Raw genomic sequence first — 20,489 nt, 5'->3', positions numbered from 1 at the left:
TCTTCAGTTTTGCCTTATTGATTTAAGATACAAGCTTAATCGGTTGACTTTGCTATTATATTGATCTTTGACTCCACTTTGCAGTTGATTCTTTCACTTTTCAGGTAAGTTGTAAACTGTAAAATCGTTCATACATATTCCCTAGTCAATAAACTTCAATCAATTTCTATGGTTGAAGGGTGTTCACTGGTCAATTTGCTTAAAAACCCGTTAAAGGGTAAAATAGTCAACTAGTTTGACTATCTATTTTCTCATACTTCGGGTCGGAACCAACGTTCGGTCCAGAAGATTTTTATTCTTGTAACAAAATTTTAAGACTACTGACTAAAATTCGACTTCCAACTCGCTATTCAGATTCTAGTCAGTACCAGCTCACTTAAATCTTTAATTTAACATAACCTGAGTTCTAAACATCCGTTTGGAATGATTCCAGTGGAAACGAGTTCGTTTTTACTCATATTTTCATATCTCAAAGTTTCAGGACCAGTTGGTTTGTTTCGTTCGACGCGTTAGTGGACGACTCGCTTAATTATTAACTTGTTTATGATTATTATTATTCACTTGCCTTTGATTTAAGGTGGAGTTTTGTCATTCCCCTATTTTACTATGTTTTCACAAGTTTTGGGGACATATGCGTATTATCCGTATTTCGTATTATCTATATATCATAAAACAACAAACGTGTAATTGTGTGTGATTTATCAAATATACTTGTTGCCTGCTTATTTGTTTACTTTATCATATTCGAAGAGGTCCAACATATTCTTATTTGTAGTATGATCATACTATTGACCCATGCCCGATTCGGTTGGCAACGGTCTTATTACTTGCTCATGGTTGATTACCAACGCCCGATTCGCTTAACAATGGTTAATTGACACCTTACTTGCTAATGGTTTGATTTATTTACTACAATTTATTACGTTTTGCTTATTTTCTTATATTATTATTATTATTATTATTATTATTATTATTATTATTATAACATTGCAAAAACTGGTGATAATCTCCTCAACATGTGTTGTTGACAAATTCTATTTTCTATGCATATGCATGTCGCCTTTGAATTGAAGTTTGACGTGAAAAGGACATCTAGAAAAGACCATAGGGAATATAATGAAGATTATATTCATCTTGATTGGATTATTTGTTTTAAATTATTTATTTGTATTGTGAATATTTGTGCACTGTAATTTGAATAAAATAATTAACTTAATAGATATTGTCATTTTTATTTATGATAGTACCTTTGAGCCGTGAACAATCAGCTCACGCTCCGACATTCCGCCTTAGGTTGGGGTGTGACACCTGGACAGTCCTACCAAGGCACAATTGGAATGGTGTTGAAATCAAGTTTGACATTTACTTTTCAATGGCTAGATAATATGCTTATGTCCTTGCTATGGAAAGGACCAGGTTGTTTGACACCAATTAATAAGTTGGTTTTTGCATTGATGATTAATATGTGATAAAACATAAAGTGTATGTAGAATAATTATTGTGTTCTTTATGTGTAGGCATCAGTTTCTACTTAACCATTGGATATGGATACAAGAATGAAGATTGTCCTTGATGCTGCAAGAGGACTTGCATATTTGCATGAACTACTTCACTACTTCAATATATAACAGAACCCGATCAACAAAATGTTGGTGCAAGAAACAACTTCAACTAGAGTAATAATTATTATTATTATTTGAATTATTTCATTCTTCAAAAAATGTTGGTGCAGGAAACAACTTCAACTAGAGTATTATTATTATTATTATTATTATTATTATTATTATTATTATTATTATTATTATTTCATTCTTCACAAATGCTGGTGCAAGAAACAACTTCAACTAGAGTACTTGGATCAATATAAACATTTGCACATCAATATTAAAGGTTTTAACCGAGGTTTGTATAGTACATTTGTTGCATACGTTGATAAGAGTTGGGTCAATGGTTTTTTCTTATAATATCGACTATAACTAGACTTGTCAGGCTACATGTGAGAATTGGTTCGGGCAGGTTATGGGTTACCTGTTGGGTTTGGTTGTTTACTTGAAAAAATTATGGATTCACCCAATGTCTATTATAATCCATACACCCTCATAAATCGTTTTATTTGAATTTTGAAGCTTTGGAATATGAATTACACAATAAAAAATAGTAATCATAAAACGCATTAAATATTTATCGATAAATATGCAAATAGTGTTTCTGAGTCAAACCAATCCTAAACTGGTTTTAACCTGACTGAGAACAGTATTTAAATCGGTTTGGTAGGAAACGGGCCAAACCTTAAAGCTGAAATTGGGTTGTAACCCTATATGTTGAATCCCCACCCAAACTAGACAAATCCAATTCATTAACTTTTTCAGACTGGTCCCAACCCAAACTGGTTCTACTTCAAATCGAAAACACAGTAATTGAAAGGATATAACCAAATTCGTATTTGTTGAACTTAAGTAGCCCAAATTCATATTTGTTCAAATTTAAAAATTTGAAAGTTAGAAGAAAAATTGATATATAATCTAAACATAATTTTAGAGTATTAGTATCAAGTTAATAAATAAATAAGTAGTGTCAAGTGAGCCGTGATGGAAAAGAAGGAACATTACATAGGAACATCAAGGGATCAATAAAGAGCTTTGACTATACAAAGATATGGTGTTTGTAATATGGTGGTCAAACATTCAAGAGATATGTTGTGCAAATAGTTCAGTTGAGCATTATGGTTTAGGTTGTTAAGTGAATTGATTTCACTTGAAGCTAAATGTACTAGATGAGTACATGGGGAAGCACATAACATTGCAGAGCTAGATACCACAACTTCCATTTTGCTACAAGAATTTTCATGCCAAAAGATGTTAGATTAGAATATGTGAATATGTACCAGCATTTTAGTGTATTCTTTGTAAAAGTTTTTATCGAATGTTCATGTATGTTTGTACCACTTTTCTAGTATGTCATTAGTTACAGATTGTTATGCTACTTGTTTAAAAAGTTGTTTATGGATATCAATGTAGCATGAAAAAAGAATTAAATATAAGCATTTGAGCTACTTGGACCGGTACAAGTATAAAAGAACTTTAATGACATATTGGAACACTATCTTTTTGGAAAAATAAGGTAAAGAAAGTGATCGCATGTTTGTTCGCGACATAGAGTAGGGTTCACAAGGCATTAAGCATATGACTACTTTGCGTGATAAGATAACAACTCAACTAATTTCAAATTAATAAAATTAAAATTGTAGGCAAAGTATTAATTTCTATTCGGATTTTGAGGCAATAATGTGCAATTTGTATTTTCTGTGATGTTTTGTGTTTTTTTAGTTACTTATCATTCAGAGTTCTAACCAAAAAGATACATTTCATTCAGTTGAAATAGTTCATAGGAGTAAGATAGTTATTTTACACAATTATTCAGAGGTCTAACAAAACAGACTTAACTGGTTCAGCACTTACTGGCTCAGAGTCTCTTAACTATTCAGACCTCTTAATGTTTCATCACTTAATGGCTCAACACTTTCTGAACAACCCCTTAGTATATATAGAATGTCTAGGAATTGACCAACAAAAAGATAGCAAATGTCTAAAAAGCTTGTCGCTTTAATAGACTACTCTCATTGGCAAATCACCATTCGTTTATCACTCTATTTGGAATGAAAAAATATTAAAAGAACCTTGAAATAATGGCAAACTAGTTTGCAACCCATATTGGTGTCACATGTCACCATATGAGTGAATATATTTTTAATTTCTTTTTCTTTATTCTTTCACAATAATTAGTTTTATGTCTAATTTGAGTTTTCCTAATAATTTTTAATAATTACGATTTTATAAAAAATCTAAAAACATAGTTTTGTTCAGTTTTTCTTTTCTTTTTTTTTGTAAGCGTACATGTATAAATTTTATTAAAAAAATAAGTTAGTTCAAAAAAATATATTTTTAAATAAAAAATTAACATTGCTTATAACCAATGAATATAGTTATTTTAATATAAAACTAATATTTTTTATGTTTCTAGCCACTTAGAAAAACAATTATAAATTATATTTATTGAAAAAAATTATGAAGTTGGGTTGCTAATAAGTGTGGAAAGTTTGAGTTTGATTGGGTTAGGTAGATGGAAGAGAGGGAAATTATTTTTATAATAAAGATTGGGTTTGGTTTGTGAATGAAAATGATCATAGCATAGATAGATACATAGAGAGAGAGATATATTTTATTAAGAAAATACACACATATATATACAGAGGATGATGAATATTTTGGGAATAGAGTTTTAAAAACTTTGAGAACCAAATCATGGCCACACATTCAATTAAATTTTTGATTTTTCGTGGTTGTGATTAAATGAGAATTAAAAATTAAGATTTGAGAGAGAAAAAAATATTTTTTAATGTTGAAAGGGAACTTTAGATAAGTTACTCACTTGACATTTTCAAATAGCAATAAAATATACATCATTCCATTCAAATCATGTTTTTTTTATTATAAAAGTTATTATTTTTAATTAATAAAAATAGGCAGAATTAGATATATATATATATATATATATATATATAAAGTTATTACGATATTAATCATATTTAAAAAATAAACAATTTTTTATTATATTATTTTTTTGCTCTATACACATATGTAGCAAGTTACATACAAAAACTTATAATTTACCTAAATCATACAAATTACATATCAAAAAAGATGATTTGTTGTAAAACACACGTATTTTCCGCACGTTTTATCTACGTTTTATATTATATTTTATATGTTTTAACTCGTTTTAGATAGGTTTTACGTACATTTATTAATCTTGTAGGTTTTGGGTAAAAGAAAGAAGAAAAACCGAGCTGTTCGAGCATTCTACGAGCATTTTTACGCATACAAGTTCAAGACAAAGCTCAAGGCCCGACCCGTATGCATCATGGAGGCCCAAGATTATATTATATTATAACATAAAAAATAAAAAAAAAAAACCTAAGCACACAGCCACTGCTGCGATTGGACTTCAGCAAGGAAGAAAAGAAAGAAAAAAAGTTTTGTAGAGCTAGGGTTTGGACTTGTGGCAGCTAGGGAAGGTAGAAGACACAAGAACCAAGTCTCGGGAAGGTTTTTCATCAGTTGTGGCAGCCGAGAACAGCCCAGAATTCATTCATATCCTTACATCTTTTTCATTGTTCATATACTTTGATTTACTTGTTCAATTGATTAGTAGTTTTGCAATTACTTAAGAGATTGACTTGTTATTGATTAGTTTTGGTTATTGAATGTTTGAATTGATGTTTAAGATGAGTTTATTGATGCTTTTATTTAATGTTCATGGCTGTCCAAATATGATCATTGGCTAATGTTGTTAGTTCTACATAGGAATGATGATTATTGTTAGTGTTTGATAGGTTTTATGGATTGTTTGATTAATAGACTTGAATTGCTATTGTAAAGTTTGATTTAGACATTAAATAGGTTGTGTTTAAGGGCTGGAAATTTTGGTGATTTATTGCATAAACCCCGTGTGTTGATTGATTAGTTTTGTATTGATTGATCGGTGCATTATTTGATTCTAGACTTTGTGTTTAGGGTTTGTTTGCGGTAGGAACAACCGTAGGGTTTTGTTGCATGATTAATTGGATTAAGTACAGCGGTTAAACACCTTCCTTGAGACCGAGAGGTGATAGGAAGTTAGGGTTGTCTCATTGCCTTTGCATGATAGAATAAGGATTGCGCGAGAGCGAGTTTGTTTCTTGTCGGGTTTAGGTGTTTGAGCGACTAGTTGATCTATTTTGGTTTAAGTTGAATTGTTCCTCTATCCTTGGTTGTGTAGTATTCATTGCCATTAGGGTCGAGTGTTGGTGAGACCAAGAGGTGATCTAGCATTAGAACACGTTAGCAATTGTTTCCCGGTTTGGTCGTTTTAGCCGATTTTGAGTAGTTAGGCTTGTTGGTGAGACCGAGAGGTAATCCAGTGAGCCCGAGCGATCCTTAGTCGTGTCATCTTTAGGAACCGGTGTCTATATATCATTCAATCCATTAGCTTGTTAGGCCTACAATTTGATTCAGACCTAGGTAGACGTTTTTCTCCATCCTAAGTTAACACAGTTAGTTCCCCGTTAAGTTTTCTATTTTTGGTAAGTTGTGTTAGTCAGTCTAGTTAGTTCAGTTAAGTAAGTAAAAATCAAAAATCAATTAAATATTATTCTAAGGTAGGTCTTGTCTAGGGTTAGTGATCTTTAGCGTTCTAACGTGTCCATGTGTTCGATACTCAGACTTCCTAAGTCTATACTACTTGCGATCGGTACACTTGCCGGTTGCGTGTGGTTTTAGGATTTTCGTTTTAATATTAAAGCTTAGTTGTGAGGGTTATATTTATAGGGTTATTAGTCACACATCAAAAGATATACAAGTTTCCCCAATTATATATGTTACCCAAGTTATCTACATCAATTACACAAATTTACCTAAATTACATTAGTTACGCAACCTAAAAACTACATATACTACACAAGATATATAAATTGCACAACAAAAAGTACATATATTAAATAAAGTTTATAAATTACTCAAATTATAGAATTTATATAAGTTACATAGACTACACAAATAGACAAATTACAGAAATTTTTTTTATTGAATATATAAAAAAGATTTATAAAATGATTTAAAAATATCTTTTAATGAAAACATAAATTTTTTTTAACATAATCCTTAAATTTTTTTCTCCTTCGTTGTATTCATAAAAGTAACTAGAAATGTTTAACATCTATTTTCAAATTTAATCCATAGCTTCCTACTCAATTTTATGTTGATATGTGTATTAAAAGAATTTAAAAAGTATATATAATTATATAAGGGACTTAAAAAATCATTTTAGCAAATAGAATAAAACAATTTAAAAAAAAAGGGTAGCGAAGCAACTTGTTGCCTATTTACCTGCCTCTCTATTGTAATTGAATAACTTATTTTAATAAAATTGAATTTAATTAAAAAAAATTAAGTAGAGCATGATGAGGGATGAGATAAGAGAGAGAAAAAGCAGTAAATCACATTTTCGTTTTTAAATATTAAGATAAAAATACTTATTGTAATTGAATAACTTATTTTAATAAAATTGAATTTAATTAAAAAAAATTAAGTAGAGCATGATGAGGGATGAGATAAGAGAGAGAAAAAGCAGTAAATCACATTTTCGTTTTTAAATATTAAGATAAAAATACTTATTTTATCAAAAATGTAATGGTGATTCTTAGAATGTTGTTACTTAGTTCTTACAATTGATCGTGGTTATAGTAAGAAATTATCCCATATACATATTATTATTTTAAAGTAAATTTGAATTTTAAATAATAGACGTGGTTTGTAACAATGAAAGTATAACACGTGCGTTATGAAGGAGGATAGAGGAGAGACTAGCTAGCATTGGAGCAATAAAAAACGATATTGTCTTATGTGTGACGTGCCCATATCTAACACGTCAGCGAGACTCAGACAGTCAATATTTATATATTCAAACCCACTCAGTTCGATTTTCCACACACACATTTTCATTTCATTTGAAACCAAAAGCATGTCGCAGATCAAATGTTTGCCGTTCAGCTTACGTCTCTTCTTCTTCTTCTCTAAGATTCTCAAGGTATCACATCAATAAATGATCAGTTTTGTGCTTTTAGTTTGTTTTGTTGATTGATGTATGAATTTTGTGTTTCATTGTTGTTGTGATTGATGCATGCATTTTCAGTTAGGGTTTCACTCACTTCCATGATTCATTCACTATGGGTATGATTGGCAAATGAAATTAGGGTTTTATTACACTACTCTTCATCTGGATACATACAGATAGACAGATGATGATGATGATGACGATGTTGATTTAATTAACCTCATAAGGATGTAGGTAAAACTCTCGTTGATGGATTGATTAGTTGCGGGTTTCGTATTCTGCCCCCTCGTGCATGTCGAATTCCAAGGCCGACTAGTGGGTCCTTGGAGACTTTCTTCAACTAGGCCTGGATTAATCAGAGGCGGTTAAAGTCAGTCTAGGATTCTCTAAAAGTCGGTCAAAAATCAGGCTAAGCAGTCAAAACTCCGCTAGGCTACCTTTTTGATGTGAAATATGCTTATTCTAAAATGTATAATATCCAAAATTTATTTTCTTTATGTCCGAGTACTACTTGAGTACTCACAACTCCCCGGTCCGTCGCCTAGGGTGGGCCTAGTGACTTTTGCAACCTTGCCCTTGTGTTTGTTGAGTTTCTGCAACTTTTGTTGAGTAATTTTATGATTGTGCTTTTGCTTTTCATTATATATATGGAGCAATATATGGTAGTTTTAAGAGACTTTTGTTCATTGAAAGTAATTGTTGTCGTTGTTGTTACGCAGACTCCTTCATTCACTTGGCTTTGCAACAGTGAAAGCTGAAGAGATTTCTGGGTCTCGGCCAGCTGAAGTACATAACTTGGGTAACATTTTCAATTTAGTTAATATATATCTTGCAAAGTAGGTTACTTAAAAGTGTTTCATTTGCCATGAACCTACCAGTGTAATGATCATCTGATTAGGGATGCTGAGTATTCAAATCGAACTCGAGGAACTTGAAATTCGATTCGACCTGCATTCAAATTTGAAGGTTCAAATACGAATTTATGATTTTAAATTCAATTTGAAATTTGAATGTAAATTTTACATTTTATTTTTATTGTAAATATACATATTTATAAAAAGATAACAAATATACATATGCATAGAAAGATAAATTACAGTATACCCATGTATAAAAAGATAACAAATATACATATGTATGAAGATAACAAATATACATATGTATAAAAAGATAACAAATATACGTATGTGTTTTAAGGTCTAAGGACTAAAAATTGAAAGTTCATCATTTTTGTTTAGTAATTCATGTTATTGGATGTTACCGCTTTGAATATTTAGGATGCTATAACTTTAAATGATTTATATGTTTTATAGACTTGTACTTTTTGTTGTTAAAAAACTCAAGTGTGTAGTTTTTTCGAAATTGGAATTAAAATATATCTTTTTAACTGAATTCGAATCGAATCCATTCGAACTTTTTCTCGAATTGAATTTCGAGTAAGCTATTTTGAATTTGAATCAAATCGAATTTGTCAAATCTATTTCGAATTCGAATTCAATTTCAAATTTCAAAATTCTAATAATTCGATTCGAATAAATCGAGTATTCGAAATTCGATTCGTAGAAATAGATCTGATAACAGGGGTTAAAAATTAGAATATAAAATTCAGTTATAATATGCTCTCTTATCTATATCTTGTGCAAGTAACTATTTGTGGTGTTACTTAGACTACATCTGTTGTATGGCATGATGATGTTAATCAATATCTTAATCGAGTAATAATTTTGTCTGTAAACTGTGTGTAGCTTCAGTCAGACATTTAAGCTATTAAGCTGCCACACATTCAGTCTGTTAAATAGTTAGATTCAGCTTATTGATTGTAGCGGACAATTTTTAAGAAATGATAAAAATTTAATCATCAGAAATGTAATCTTTCTGCAGTTCAGGGCAAATGGATTAAGTCTGCTAATTGGAACACAATTGTGGACCCCTTAAATGGAGAATCATTTATCAGAGTCTCAGAAGTAGACGGAAGTGGAATCAAGGTGTGTATCTTGAATGTATTATATAAATCTGCTCTCTTGCGCAGCATGGATTATTGTTATTGTTATCATTTTTTTCTTTTTTTGTCCTCTTAGCTGACCTATCATATATCTTTTTACTCTTTATGCAGCCTTTTGTAGAGAGCTTATCCAAGTGTCCCAAACATGGAATGCACAACCCATTTAAATACCCAGAGAGGTTTATATATTTTCATACGTTTATATTGTCTATGATATAAGTATTAAATATTAATTCAAACGCTCTTTTCCAGGTATGTTTTGTATGGAGATATATCTTCAAAGGCTGGCCATATGCTTTCTGTGCCTGAGGTATTACACTTACGTTGAGAAAAAAAAACAAATTGAATTTGCCAATCCAAGTTTGACTGTTTGACTTACTAAACACGCCATCAGTTAAATGATTTTCACCATTTTATAGGTTGCTGATTTCTTTGCTAAGCTTATACAGAGAGTAGCACCAAAGAGTTACCAGCAGGCTCTTGGTGAAGTTTATGTTACAGGGAAGTTTCTAGAAAACTTCTCTGGCGATCAGGTACATGTTTGTTAGATCAGATTATAAAATTATTTTATCTTTTGATGATTTCTCTTATTATTATTTTATGAATTAGATGTGTTATGCTCATTAATTCCAAGTTATACATTTTTGTATGTTTAACAGGTACGTTTCTTGGCAAGGTCTTTTGGAGTTCCCGGGAATCATCTTGGGCAGCAAAGTCATGGTTTTTGCTGGCCTTATGGACCTGTAATATTTATTTCACTTGTTTATATATTTACTTATGTATTCATTTAGTTCAAAACATCACAGATTTTGCCAGGGAGCCTGTTTTATGTATAAAAGTAAACTGCATCTTGTATTTTTGATTTAGCCCATTGTGTATGCCTTCCTGTTTAGTTATCATTATGCAAGCTTAGGCTTTTAATGGTTATTACCTAAATCTTGGTACACACTAGATTGTTATTAATAGTCTGAATGTATATAAGTATATACACATGTCAAGGGTGCCCTCACTTCCTCTTTCTTTTTTCTTTTTTTCTTTTCTTTTTTTTTTCTGTGTGTGTGTGCATGATTAACCACGACTTTTTTATCACCTTAAAGTACGCTAAATTATGTAGTCATCTATTGCCTCTAATCCTGTAAATATTTTTTTTAATTAGGTGGCTGTGATTACTCCTTTTAATTTCCCTTTAGAGATTCCTCTACTTCAGTTGATGGGTGCACTTTATATGGGTAATAAGCCCGTTCTTAAAGTTGATAGCAAGGTGTGCATCACACTGACTAGTGTCTCAGAATTTAGATTGTTGCTCTTAGCATCTTCTTATCATATTATTAACTCTTTTATTATTATTATTGTTATTATTATTATTATTATTGTTATTGTTTAATATTTCAGTGTTGCATTTTCTAGGTATGCATTGTTATGGAACAAATGCTGCATTTGCTCCATGATTGTGGCATGCCTATGGATGATGTTGATTTCATCAATTCTGATGGAAAAACAATGAACCAGCTTCTTCTAGAGGTTAGTTTTTGTGCTTCACTTTTACTTATGGATAATTTTTCTTTAAAACTGTGAATGCCATATTCAGGCAAAACCACGGATGACTCTTTTCACTGGTAGCTCCCAAATAGCGGACAAGTTGGCTTATGACTTAAACGGTAAAATCAAGTTAGAAGATGCTGGGTTTGACTGGAAAATTCTTGGTCCTGATGTTCATGAGGTACATAAACGTTAACAGGTGGCAAAAATGCATGAATTTTTTGGTCACAATTAAGTATTTTAATTGTTTTTCAGGTGGATTATGTTTCATGGGTTTGTGATCAAGATGCATATGCATGCAGTGGTCAAAAATGTTCAGCACAATCTATGCTTTTCATGCATGAGGTTAGTTGCCACACCATCTCATTACCATATCATTTCATAAACTCCTTAACCATTACCCTTTTAATCTAAAAGATATCTACTTTAAAATTAGAAAAACATATAAAACGGAAATTATTATAGGTGAAACTAGTACTAAAACCCGCGCGCGCTGTGGTTCTCTAAACAACCAAAAAAATTAACGACCTCGAAATTTCATAAAATAAAATCAAAACCTAGTAAACCCACCCTGCGCCTTTGTGGGTGTCGAATCATGGAAAAAATAGAAGTTGAAATACTTCAACAATGTGTACATAAGTGCTTAGATGACTTGTACATTATCAGCGCAACTCTGTTTTGAACGATATTTATATTGAAACGTAGAAAAATAGCACGTCGCAATGGTGTATTTGGAATTTTATAAAACATCATATTTTGAAAGTTATAAACGAAAAACAAAAAAAAAATGAAAAGATATGTGTAGGACACATGTCAATGTGTGGCTGGCCAAAAAAACAGATAATAACATTTAGAAGAGCGTAAGGTTTAAATTGTAAGTTTAACTAAAGTGGAGTGAGACATATTTTAAGTTTTTGAAGAAGTCCGTGTTAAAATTTAAGAATGATCATCTTGGAGAATTGAGACAAACAAATTGCCAAGTAGATCCTTATGATTTTTTTAACCTTTACAATAATTATATGCAGAATTGAGAGTAATTCTAGGAGGAGTGATCCTAGGAGCAAGATTAGGTTCTGTTATTATTTAGTCTTTATGGCTGAATATTTTGTGTCTTATTTTTAGCAAATTTCCTTTCTTAGTTACCTAGCCTACCTAATATAAAAGGGGCAGTCCTGCAGCATTGTAATCAACACAAACACAAAAATACTTTTGTTTGCTTTCTTTCAAGCAATAAGAATCGGGCTGTCTGTTTTGTTTTCTCTTGTTCTTGATTTGTGGTTTTGATCCAATTGTCTTCAATTGGTATCAGAGCACCAGGTTAAGAGTGTTCAGTTGCTTGAAGGCTCAGTCTTTTTCGACGGACAGAAGAAGAGAGTATCTCAGAAAGCAACAGAAAAGGCATGGCAAATCCAGCAAACCAAGGAGGACCAAGAGAAGCAATCCATGGAGGACCAAGAGAGCATACCTTGTCATTGCAATGCCCGATTTTGACTCCCTCAAACTACACTATCTGGGCTGTCAAAATCAAGGCTATTTTCAATGTACATGGTGTTTGGGAAGCAATCGAACCAAGGGCTGGAGTCGAGGTTGATCCGAAGAAAAACAACCTTGCGATTGCATACTTGTATCAAGCAATCCCAGAAGAACTAGTTTTGCAGCTTGCTCATCTTGAGCAGGCAAAACAAGTTTGGGATGCTTTGAAGGCAAGATTCATCGGAGCTGAACGAGTTCAACAAGCCCGTTTGGGGCTGTTAGAAACAGAGTTCGAGGCATTGAAGATGAAGGAAAGTGAATCAATAGAAGACTTTGCTGGAAAATTAGGAGAAATCGTATCTAAAACAAACAGCCTTGGAGGGGAGATGGAAGAAAAGAAACTAGTTCGCAAGTTTCTTGGGGCTGTTCCTGATCGGTTTCTACCAATCGTAGCCTCAATCGAACAATTTGCTGATCTGGATACTATGTTATTCCAGGAAGCAATCGGGAGATTGAGAGCCTATGAAGAAAGAATAAAATCAAGTACTAAAGGTGGCGACCAACTCCTATTATCCTATGAAGATTGGCAGAACAGAAACCGCGATCAAAAGGGTTCTGGTCGGGGACGTGGGTCTGCTGGAAGGAGTAATAGAGGCCAAGGGAGAGGCAGAGGTCGATCATCTTCGAATGGTGCGAAAGCTGAAGAACGACAGCATTCAAAGGGGAGGGATAGATCAAACTTGAAATGCTTCCGATGTGATGGGAAGGGCCATTTCTCGTCTGATTGTCCCACAAAACGAAGAGATGAGGCAGCAAATCTTGTACAAGAAGATGGACCAGCACTGTTGATGACAGTTCATTCAGAAAGCAAGAAGGAATTTGTTTTTCTAAATGAAGATAAAGTGATTCCACAGCGGTATGATCAAGAATCAAAGGAAGATCACACATGGTTCCTTGACAATGGTGCAAGCAACCACATGACGGGTAATCGTGCAATCTTTTCCAAACTCAATTTCAACACGGTTGGAAATGTTCGATTTGGAGATGGTTCATACGTGAACATAGAAGGAAAAGCAATGATTATCTTAGCATGCAAGAATGGTGAACAAAAGATTCTTGAAGATGTCTATTACATACCTTATCTAAGAAGTAATATTCTTAGTTTGGGCCAATTTACAGAAATTGGATATTCGGTTCTCATGAAAGATGAGTACTTATGGATGCGAGATGCAGAGGGGAGACTCATCATGAAGGTGCTAAGGTCTTCAAACCGGCTGTACAAGATTGATTTGAAGGTGGCAGATCCGGTTTGTTTGCTGTCAAATTTGAAGGACGAGGTTTGGGTATGGCATGCCCGACTCGGGCATCTCAATTTTGACGCCATAAAGCTGTTAGAAAACAAGAATATGGCAATAGGAGTTCCAAAGATTGAGCACCCAAAACAGGTATGTGATTCTTGTCTTATTGGGAAACAAACTCGAACCCCTTTTCCTAATCAAACAAGTAATCAAGCCAAGAAGCCTCTTGAGCTAATTTATGCAGATGTGTGTGGTCCAATCTCTCCCTCCACAAAAGGTGGAAACCGGTATATGTTTCTAATCGTTGATGATTATAGCCGGTTCATGTGGGCTTATTTGATCAAGACAAAAGATGAAGTCTTTGAATGTTTTAAGAGATTCAAGAATCAAATGGAATTGGAGCTTGAAACAAAAGTTAAGAATTTGAGAACGGATAATGGTGGTGAGTTCGTTTCTCGTGCCTTTGAAGACTTTTGTAATCAAGAGGGGATCACACATCAATTCTCCGCACCATACTCACCACAACAAAATGGTGTGGTGGAGCGTAGAAATAGATCCATTTTGGAGATGACACGGACTATCTTGAAGGCTATGGAACTTCCACAAGATTTATGGGGAGAAGGAATAAGGCACTCTCTCTATATCCTAAATCGAGTTCCTACAAGAGCTTTAAAGGACAAGACACCGTATGAAACTTTAAAGGGCCGAAAACCAAACCTAGATCAACTCAGAATTTTTGGGTGTGTATGTTATGCAAAAATAATGACTACACATCTGAAAAAGCTGGATGATAGAAGCCGAAGACTAGTGCATCTTGGTGTTCAACCAAACACTAAGGCATATCGACTTCTAGATCCAACAACAAATAAGATCTTGGTGAGTAGAGATGTGGTGTTTGAAGAAGATACAAAGTGGGATTGGTCAGAATCATCAAGCAACAGTGCACCAGAAGTTACAGAATTTATTGTGCACACTGATTCTGAAACAGAAAACTTCTCATACTTTGATGCATCTACGGCTGACCTAAACCAGCCATTGGATGATCAGAGTCATGAAGAAAACAATTCTTTTGTTGATTCTTCAACTGGGTCAGATTCCAGCAGCCCCATGATGGCAGTAACAGGTAGAGGACCTATCCTACCAAGGGAACCAACTGATAGTGAAGGCGTGGGAGACCCATCTATGGCTGAAGATGAGGTGTTTGATGACACTCCAATTCGGGGTTATAGATCTATTGGTGAAACTTATGAAAACAGCAACATAAATTTACTCCTAATGGAAAATGAACCCAGAAACTACAATGAAGCTGCAAATAAAAAGGAATGGGAAGTAGCAATGCAGCAAGAATTGAAGTCGATTGAGAAGAATGACACGTGGAAGTTGACTGATCTACCACAAGGTCATAAACCCATCGGTTTGAAATGGGTATTCAAAGTAAAACAAGATGCAAATGGAGCAGTTACAAAACACAAAGCACGCCTGGTCGCAAAGGGGTATGTACAACAGTATGGGGTCGATTTCGAGGAGGTGTTTGCACCGGTTGCAAGAATGGAGACTGTGAGATTGATCCTCGCATTGGCAGCCTACTTTGGGTGGGAAGTACATCATTTGGATGTAAAATCTGCATTCCTCCATGGAGAATTAAAGGAGGAGGTGTATGTAACCCAACCGGAAGGCTTTGTGAAGAAAGGAAAAGAAAACCAAGTCTACAAACTAAGGAAGGCACTCTACGGTTTGAGACAAGCTCCTCGAGCATGGAACACACGCCTAGATAACACCTTAAAGTTGTTGGGTTTCATAAGGTGTAAACATGAGCATGCTGTGTACAAAAGGGTGACAAACAAACAATTGTTAATTGTGGGAGTGTACGTAGACGACATGATTGTCACCGGGGGGAGACAATCAGATATAGCAACTTTCAAGAAGGAAATGGAAGGCCGTTTTGAAATGAGTGATCTAGGATTACTCCAATATTACCTTGGCATCGAGGTAAGCCAAGGAAGTTGTGGCATATCTATAAAACAAGCTGGGTACGCTCGCAAACTACTGAATCTAGCAGGACTTGCAGATTGCAATGCAACAAAGTTTCCTATGGAGCCTGGTTTGAAGCTGTCAAAGAAAGATGTTGGAGCTGAAGTTGATGCAACCGAGTATAGGAAATTGGTGGGGAGTCTTCGGTACTTAACCCACACCAGACCAGACTTGAGCTACTCAGTTGGGTTCGTAAGTCGTTTCATGCAATCGCCACAACAAACACATATGCAAGCTGTCAAACACATTTTAAGATATGTTAAAGGGTCGACTGAACTTGGGATACACTATCCTAAGAATGGCAGCAAGGAAATTCTCGGCTTTAGTGACAGCAGTCACATGACCGATCTAGATGATGGTAAGAGCACAACAGGCCTTGTTTTCTTTTTCAATAATGCACCGGTAGCATGGAACTCTCAGAAACAGAACACTGTAGCTTTATCCTCGTGTGAAGCTGAATTTATGGCAGCCGCTACCGCAACTTGCCAAGCACTTTGGTTGAGAGGCTTACTTGCTGAGATAACAGGCTGGAAGGAAGAAATGGTGACCATGAAAGTTGATAACCAATCCGCCATAGCACTTATGAAGAATCCGGTGTTTTACGGAAGGAGCAAACACATTAACACGCGCTACCATTTCATACGGGAGTGCATTGAGAAAGAGGAGATAAAGGTTGAACACATCAGTGGGAAGTTGCAGAAGGCAGACATTCTTACAAAAGCTTTGCCAAGGCAACAATTTGCTGAAATGAAAGAGCTGTTGGGAATGAAGATTATTCAAGATTAAAGGGGAGATTGTTAGTTAATCTTGAATAAAAAGAATAAATTGAATAAATCATGGGTCAATAAAGAGTAATTCTAGGAGGAGTGATCCTAGGAGCAAGATTAGGTTCTGTTATTATTTAGTCTTTATGGCTGAATATTTTGTGTCTTATTTTTAGCAAATTTCCTTTCTTAGTTACCTAGCCTACCTAATATAAAAGGGGCAGTCCTGCAGCATTGTAATCAACACAAACACAAAAATACTTTTGTTTGCTTTCTTTCAAGCAATAAGAATCGGGCTGTCTGTTTTGTTTTCTCTTGTTCTTGATTTGTGGTTTTGATCCAATTGTCTTCAAACATCTCTGCTGAGTCAACTCACTGACCTTGCTGCAAGGAGGAAGCTTGAAGACTTGACCATTGGCCCAGTTCTTACCGTAAGCGGGACCACTTTCCTTTACTCCATTTGGGGAAATCAATGTAACATGAATATTAAAACCGGAAAATTTATTTGTTTGATTCAGGTTACAACAGAAGCTATGTTAGATCACATGAAGAAACTGCTACAAATTCCTGGTTCCAAGCTACTGTTTGGTGGTGAAGAATTGGAAAACCATTCTATTCCTTCGGTATACGGGGCTATAAAACCGACGGCTGTCTTTGTTCCAATTGAAGAAATGCTCAAGGATGAGAATTATGAACTTGTTACAAAAGAAATATTTGGACCCTTTCAGGTATGCTAGTAATGTATTATAACATAATCTAAGAAATTCAGATTATTATTATTATTGTCGTTGTCGTTGTCGTTGTCGTTGTCGTTGTCGTTGTCGTTGTCGTTGTCGTTGTCGTTGTCGTTGTCGTTGTCGTTGTCGTTGTCGTTGTCGTTAAACGAACCGAACTGTACGAAGCCTTGTTCAATGTTCGTTCATTTAGCATTAAACTTGTTCAAAAGGTTGATGAACGCTAATCGAACAGAAATTCTTGTTCGTGTATTTAACTTGTTCACGAATGCAGACGAACATGTACTCTTTAAAAATGAATTATAAAAAAAGCAATATTATTAAGTCAAAATATAAAGTTAACCATTTGAGGTAATAAACATAAATATAATCATTCCCTAATTGGCGGTTTTATTCAGATAATGTCAACGAAGCACAAGTTAGATTTATTGTTATCTAAAGCAAGACTTTATAAAACAAACTTTTTAATGAAATGAACATAAAATTATAAAATGTAAATGTTAGGTTGGTTATTTCCAAATAAAAAAAATTAGAAAGATATAAAACAAACCTTTAACTAGGGAACCTAACCAATTGAATGTAAACAAGCATAAATGAACACATTAGCGAACGTTCACGAACACAAATAAACAAACGCGACCTCTGTTCATGTTCGTTCATTTATTAAACGAACTTCCTGTCTTAACAGTTCACGAACTGTTCACCGTTCAGTTCGTTTACAGCCCTAATCATTATAATAGTAATTAATGCACTGATATTTCTAATGAACTAATATCATTTTGACCTTTTCACACAGATTATTACAGAGTACAAAGACAATCAACTCCAACTGGTGTTGGATGCCCTTGAAAAGATGCATGCACATTTAACAGCTGCTGTGGTTTCGAATGATCCATTGTTTATTCAGGTTTGACCAAATTTCTCTATTTATCATTTTTTTTAATTTAAATTGTTCCTTTATCTGCAATTAGAAAAAGAAAGCAGGGGTAAGTTTTGAGTTAGTTTTGGGCTCAAACCGAACCAAAAACCAAAATTTTGGTTTTTGGGTTTTCAAAAACGGTTCGTTCTTGGCTCTTCTGATGAGTTCGGTTCAGTTTCTGTTTATTTGGTTTTGCTATTTGAACTTGAAGTTATGAGCCGCAAATATGACTCAAAAATAATTTTGGGTCTAAAATTTTTATAAGTTACTAAAAAAGATTTAAAATTCACAAATTCAGTAACAACTAACAAGCATAAAGAAAATAATTTTTGTTTATTTGGTTCAGTTGCGTTTTTTCTGTTTGCCGAAAATAAACACCGAACCATCGGTTTTTTGTATGGTCAGTTATTTGTTTGGTTATGTCAGTTAATTTAGTTGTGATTCAGTTTTTTTGGGTTTCTTTGGTCATCCCTATTTTCATGGTATAATTGGGATATTCTTTATCTCAGTTGTTGAACAGTGAGAAAGTATCATTATGCTTGACTATTTGACACTATATTTTAGATTTCCATGTGCATCTAAAATACTCAGTATGGATACAAATGACCTGTTAACACCATTTTTTCTTAATTTAATTAATAATTGATGCATTAAATAAGATTATAAAAACCATATTGTTGAAATAATATGTTATGTGCCCAACTAAAATGTGAGGATCCATGGAGCAGATTCAATTGGTTTTTGGGATCTCACCTTGACCCACTTGGTCAAAGTATTTCCTAAATGCAAGCCATATTCCCTTGTTTTTCATGTGTATGTTTTTATCAAGTATTATAAATAAAATCTAATTCTATTTTGGTGACCTAGTCTATCTTGAATCAGGCCAATTATCCCTTATTTCATCCTTTAGATTTCCCGGTTCTGACATAATATTTGAATTTATTGATGTTGGTTGCAGGATGTTGTTGGGAAAACAGTTAACGGAACCACTTATGCTGGACTTAGAGCAAGAACCACAGGGGCACCGCAGAATCACTGGTGAGTATCGTCAAGCATGTCAAGTATTGTTATTGTTAATTGTTATTGTTAATTGTTGTTGCTGTTGTTGTTATTGTTATATATATATATATATATAGGGGAGATTTCAAATAAGAACCCCTTTGAGTTTTAAGAACTCGAAAGAACTGTGTAACGATTTTTTTTTTTGAATTTTTTTTACACATGCGTAATATGCGTAGGTTATATACACGTAAAAAAATTACAGAATTTTTTACGCACTGAGTCGACTTTTTACACATGTGTAACGGACGTAAAAGTTAGTGTAATCACTTACATCTTTATTCTCCCTCATACTTTGACTTTTTTGCCAAATTTAATCTCAACCACATATTTCAATCCATTTAATTAAATATGTGGTCTAGAATTGAGTTCTTAAGTTCTTAAAACTCACCATGGTTCTTAAAATATCTCCCCCTATATATATATATATATATATATATATATATATATATATATATATATTGTGAATCAAATGACTTACTCGATTTTTAATAAATATTTAGGTTTGGGCCAGCTGGAGATCCAAGAGGGGCCGGAATAGGGACTCCGGAAGCTATAAAACTGGTGTGGTCATGCCACAGAGAGGTCATTTACGACTTCGGTCCGGTCCCACATCAATGGCAAATCCCACCTTCTACTTGAACTCTTACCTACTTTTGCAGTGAAAAGTAGCTAGGTAGATGGTATGAGTTTAGAATTTCAGTATTGGGGTTGGTTAACGTGAGTTGTATACACCAACATGAAGATTAGATCTCCCTAATAAAAAACCACCCATCTTATGTTACCATTCTTCTATATTCTATTCTTCACATGACACGCATCTAACATAAAATTAACGGGTTTGGGCGTGTTTCTAGGAATGCGTTTAGCTAAATGGGTCATTTAGAGTCTACTTGATGGGCTCGTTTGTTTATTTTTATAAAGGTAAACGTCTATGTAATGTTACTATTTTAAACTAATATGAAAAGATGAACTGAAACAAGAAAAACAATCAAGAGATGATTTCTGAACACGTTCTAT

The 20,489-nt window shown here is 33.7% G+C and overlaps 1 protein-coding gene across 1 annotated transcript; it reads left to right on the top strand.

The window, feature by feature from the left end:
- Positions 1 to 8,349: 8,349 nt before the first annotated feature.
- LOC143629341 (putative aldehyde dehydrogenase) lies at positions 8,350 to 20,249 on the top strand (the record flags this gene model as incomplete). Its single annotated transcript, XM_077098643.1, has 15 exons — positions 8,350 to 8,449; positions 9,532 to 9,635; positions 9,764 to 9,831; positions 9,905 to 9,962; positions 10,072 to 10,185; positions 10,312 to 10,395; positions 10,809 to 10,913; positions 11,060 to 11,173; positions 11,241 to 11,372; positions 11,447 to 11,536; positions 17,099 to 17,188; positions 17,276 to 17,485; positions 18,288 to 18,398; positions 19,369 to 19,448; positions 19,973 to 20,249. Coding segments are annotated over 15 exons (1,599 nt in total), but the record flags the coding sequence as incomplete, so codon positions are not given.
- Between the last annotated feature and the right edge of the window lie 240 nt (positions 20,250 to 20,489).

Source organism: Bidens hawaiensis, unplaced genomic scaffold (genome assembly GCF_021521415.1).
Source record: "Bidens hawaiensis isolate Kalapana, Puna unplaced genomic scaffold, B.hawaiensis_p1.1 tig00005189_1, whole genome shotgun sequence".
NCBI lineage: Eukaryota > Viridiplantae > Streptophyta > Magnoliopsida > Asterales > Asteraceae > Bidens > Bidens hawaiensis.
This window is presented reverse-complemented; position numbering and strand designations above follow the sequence as displayed.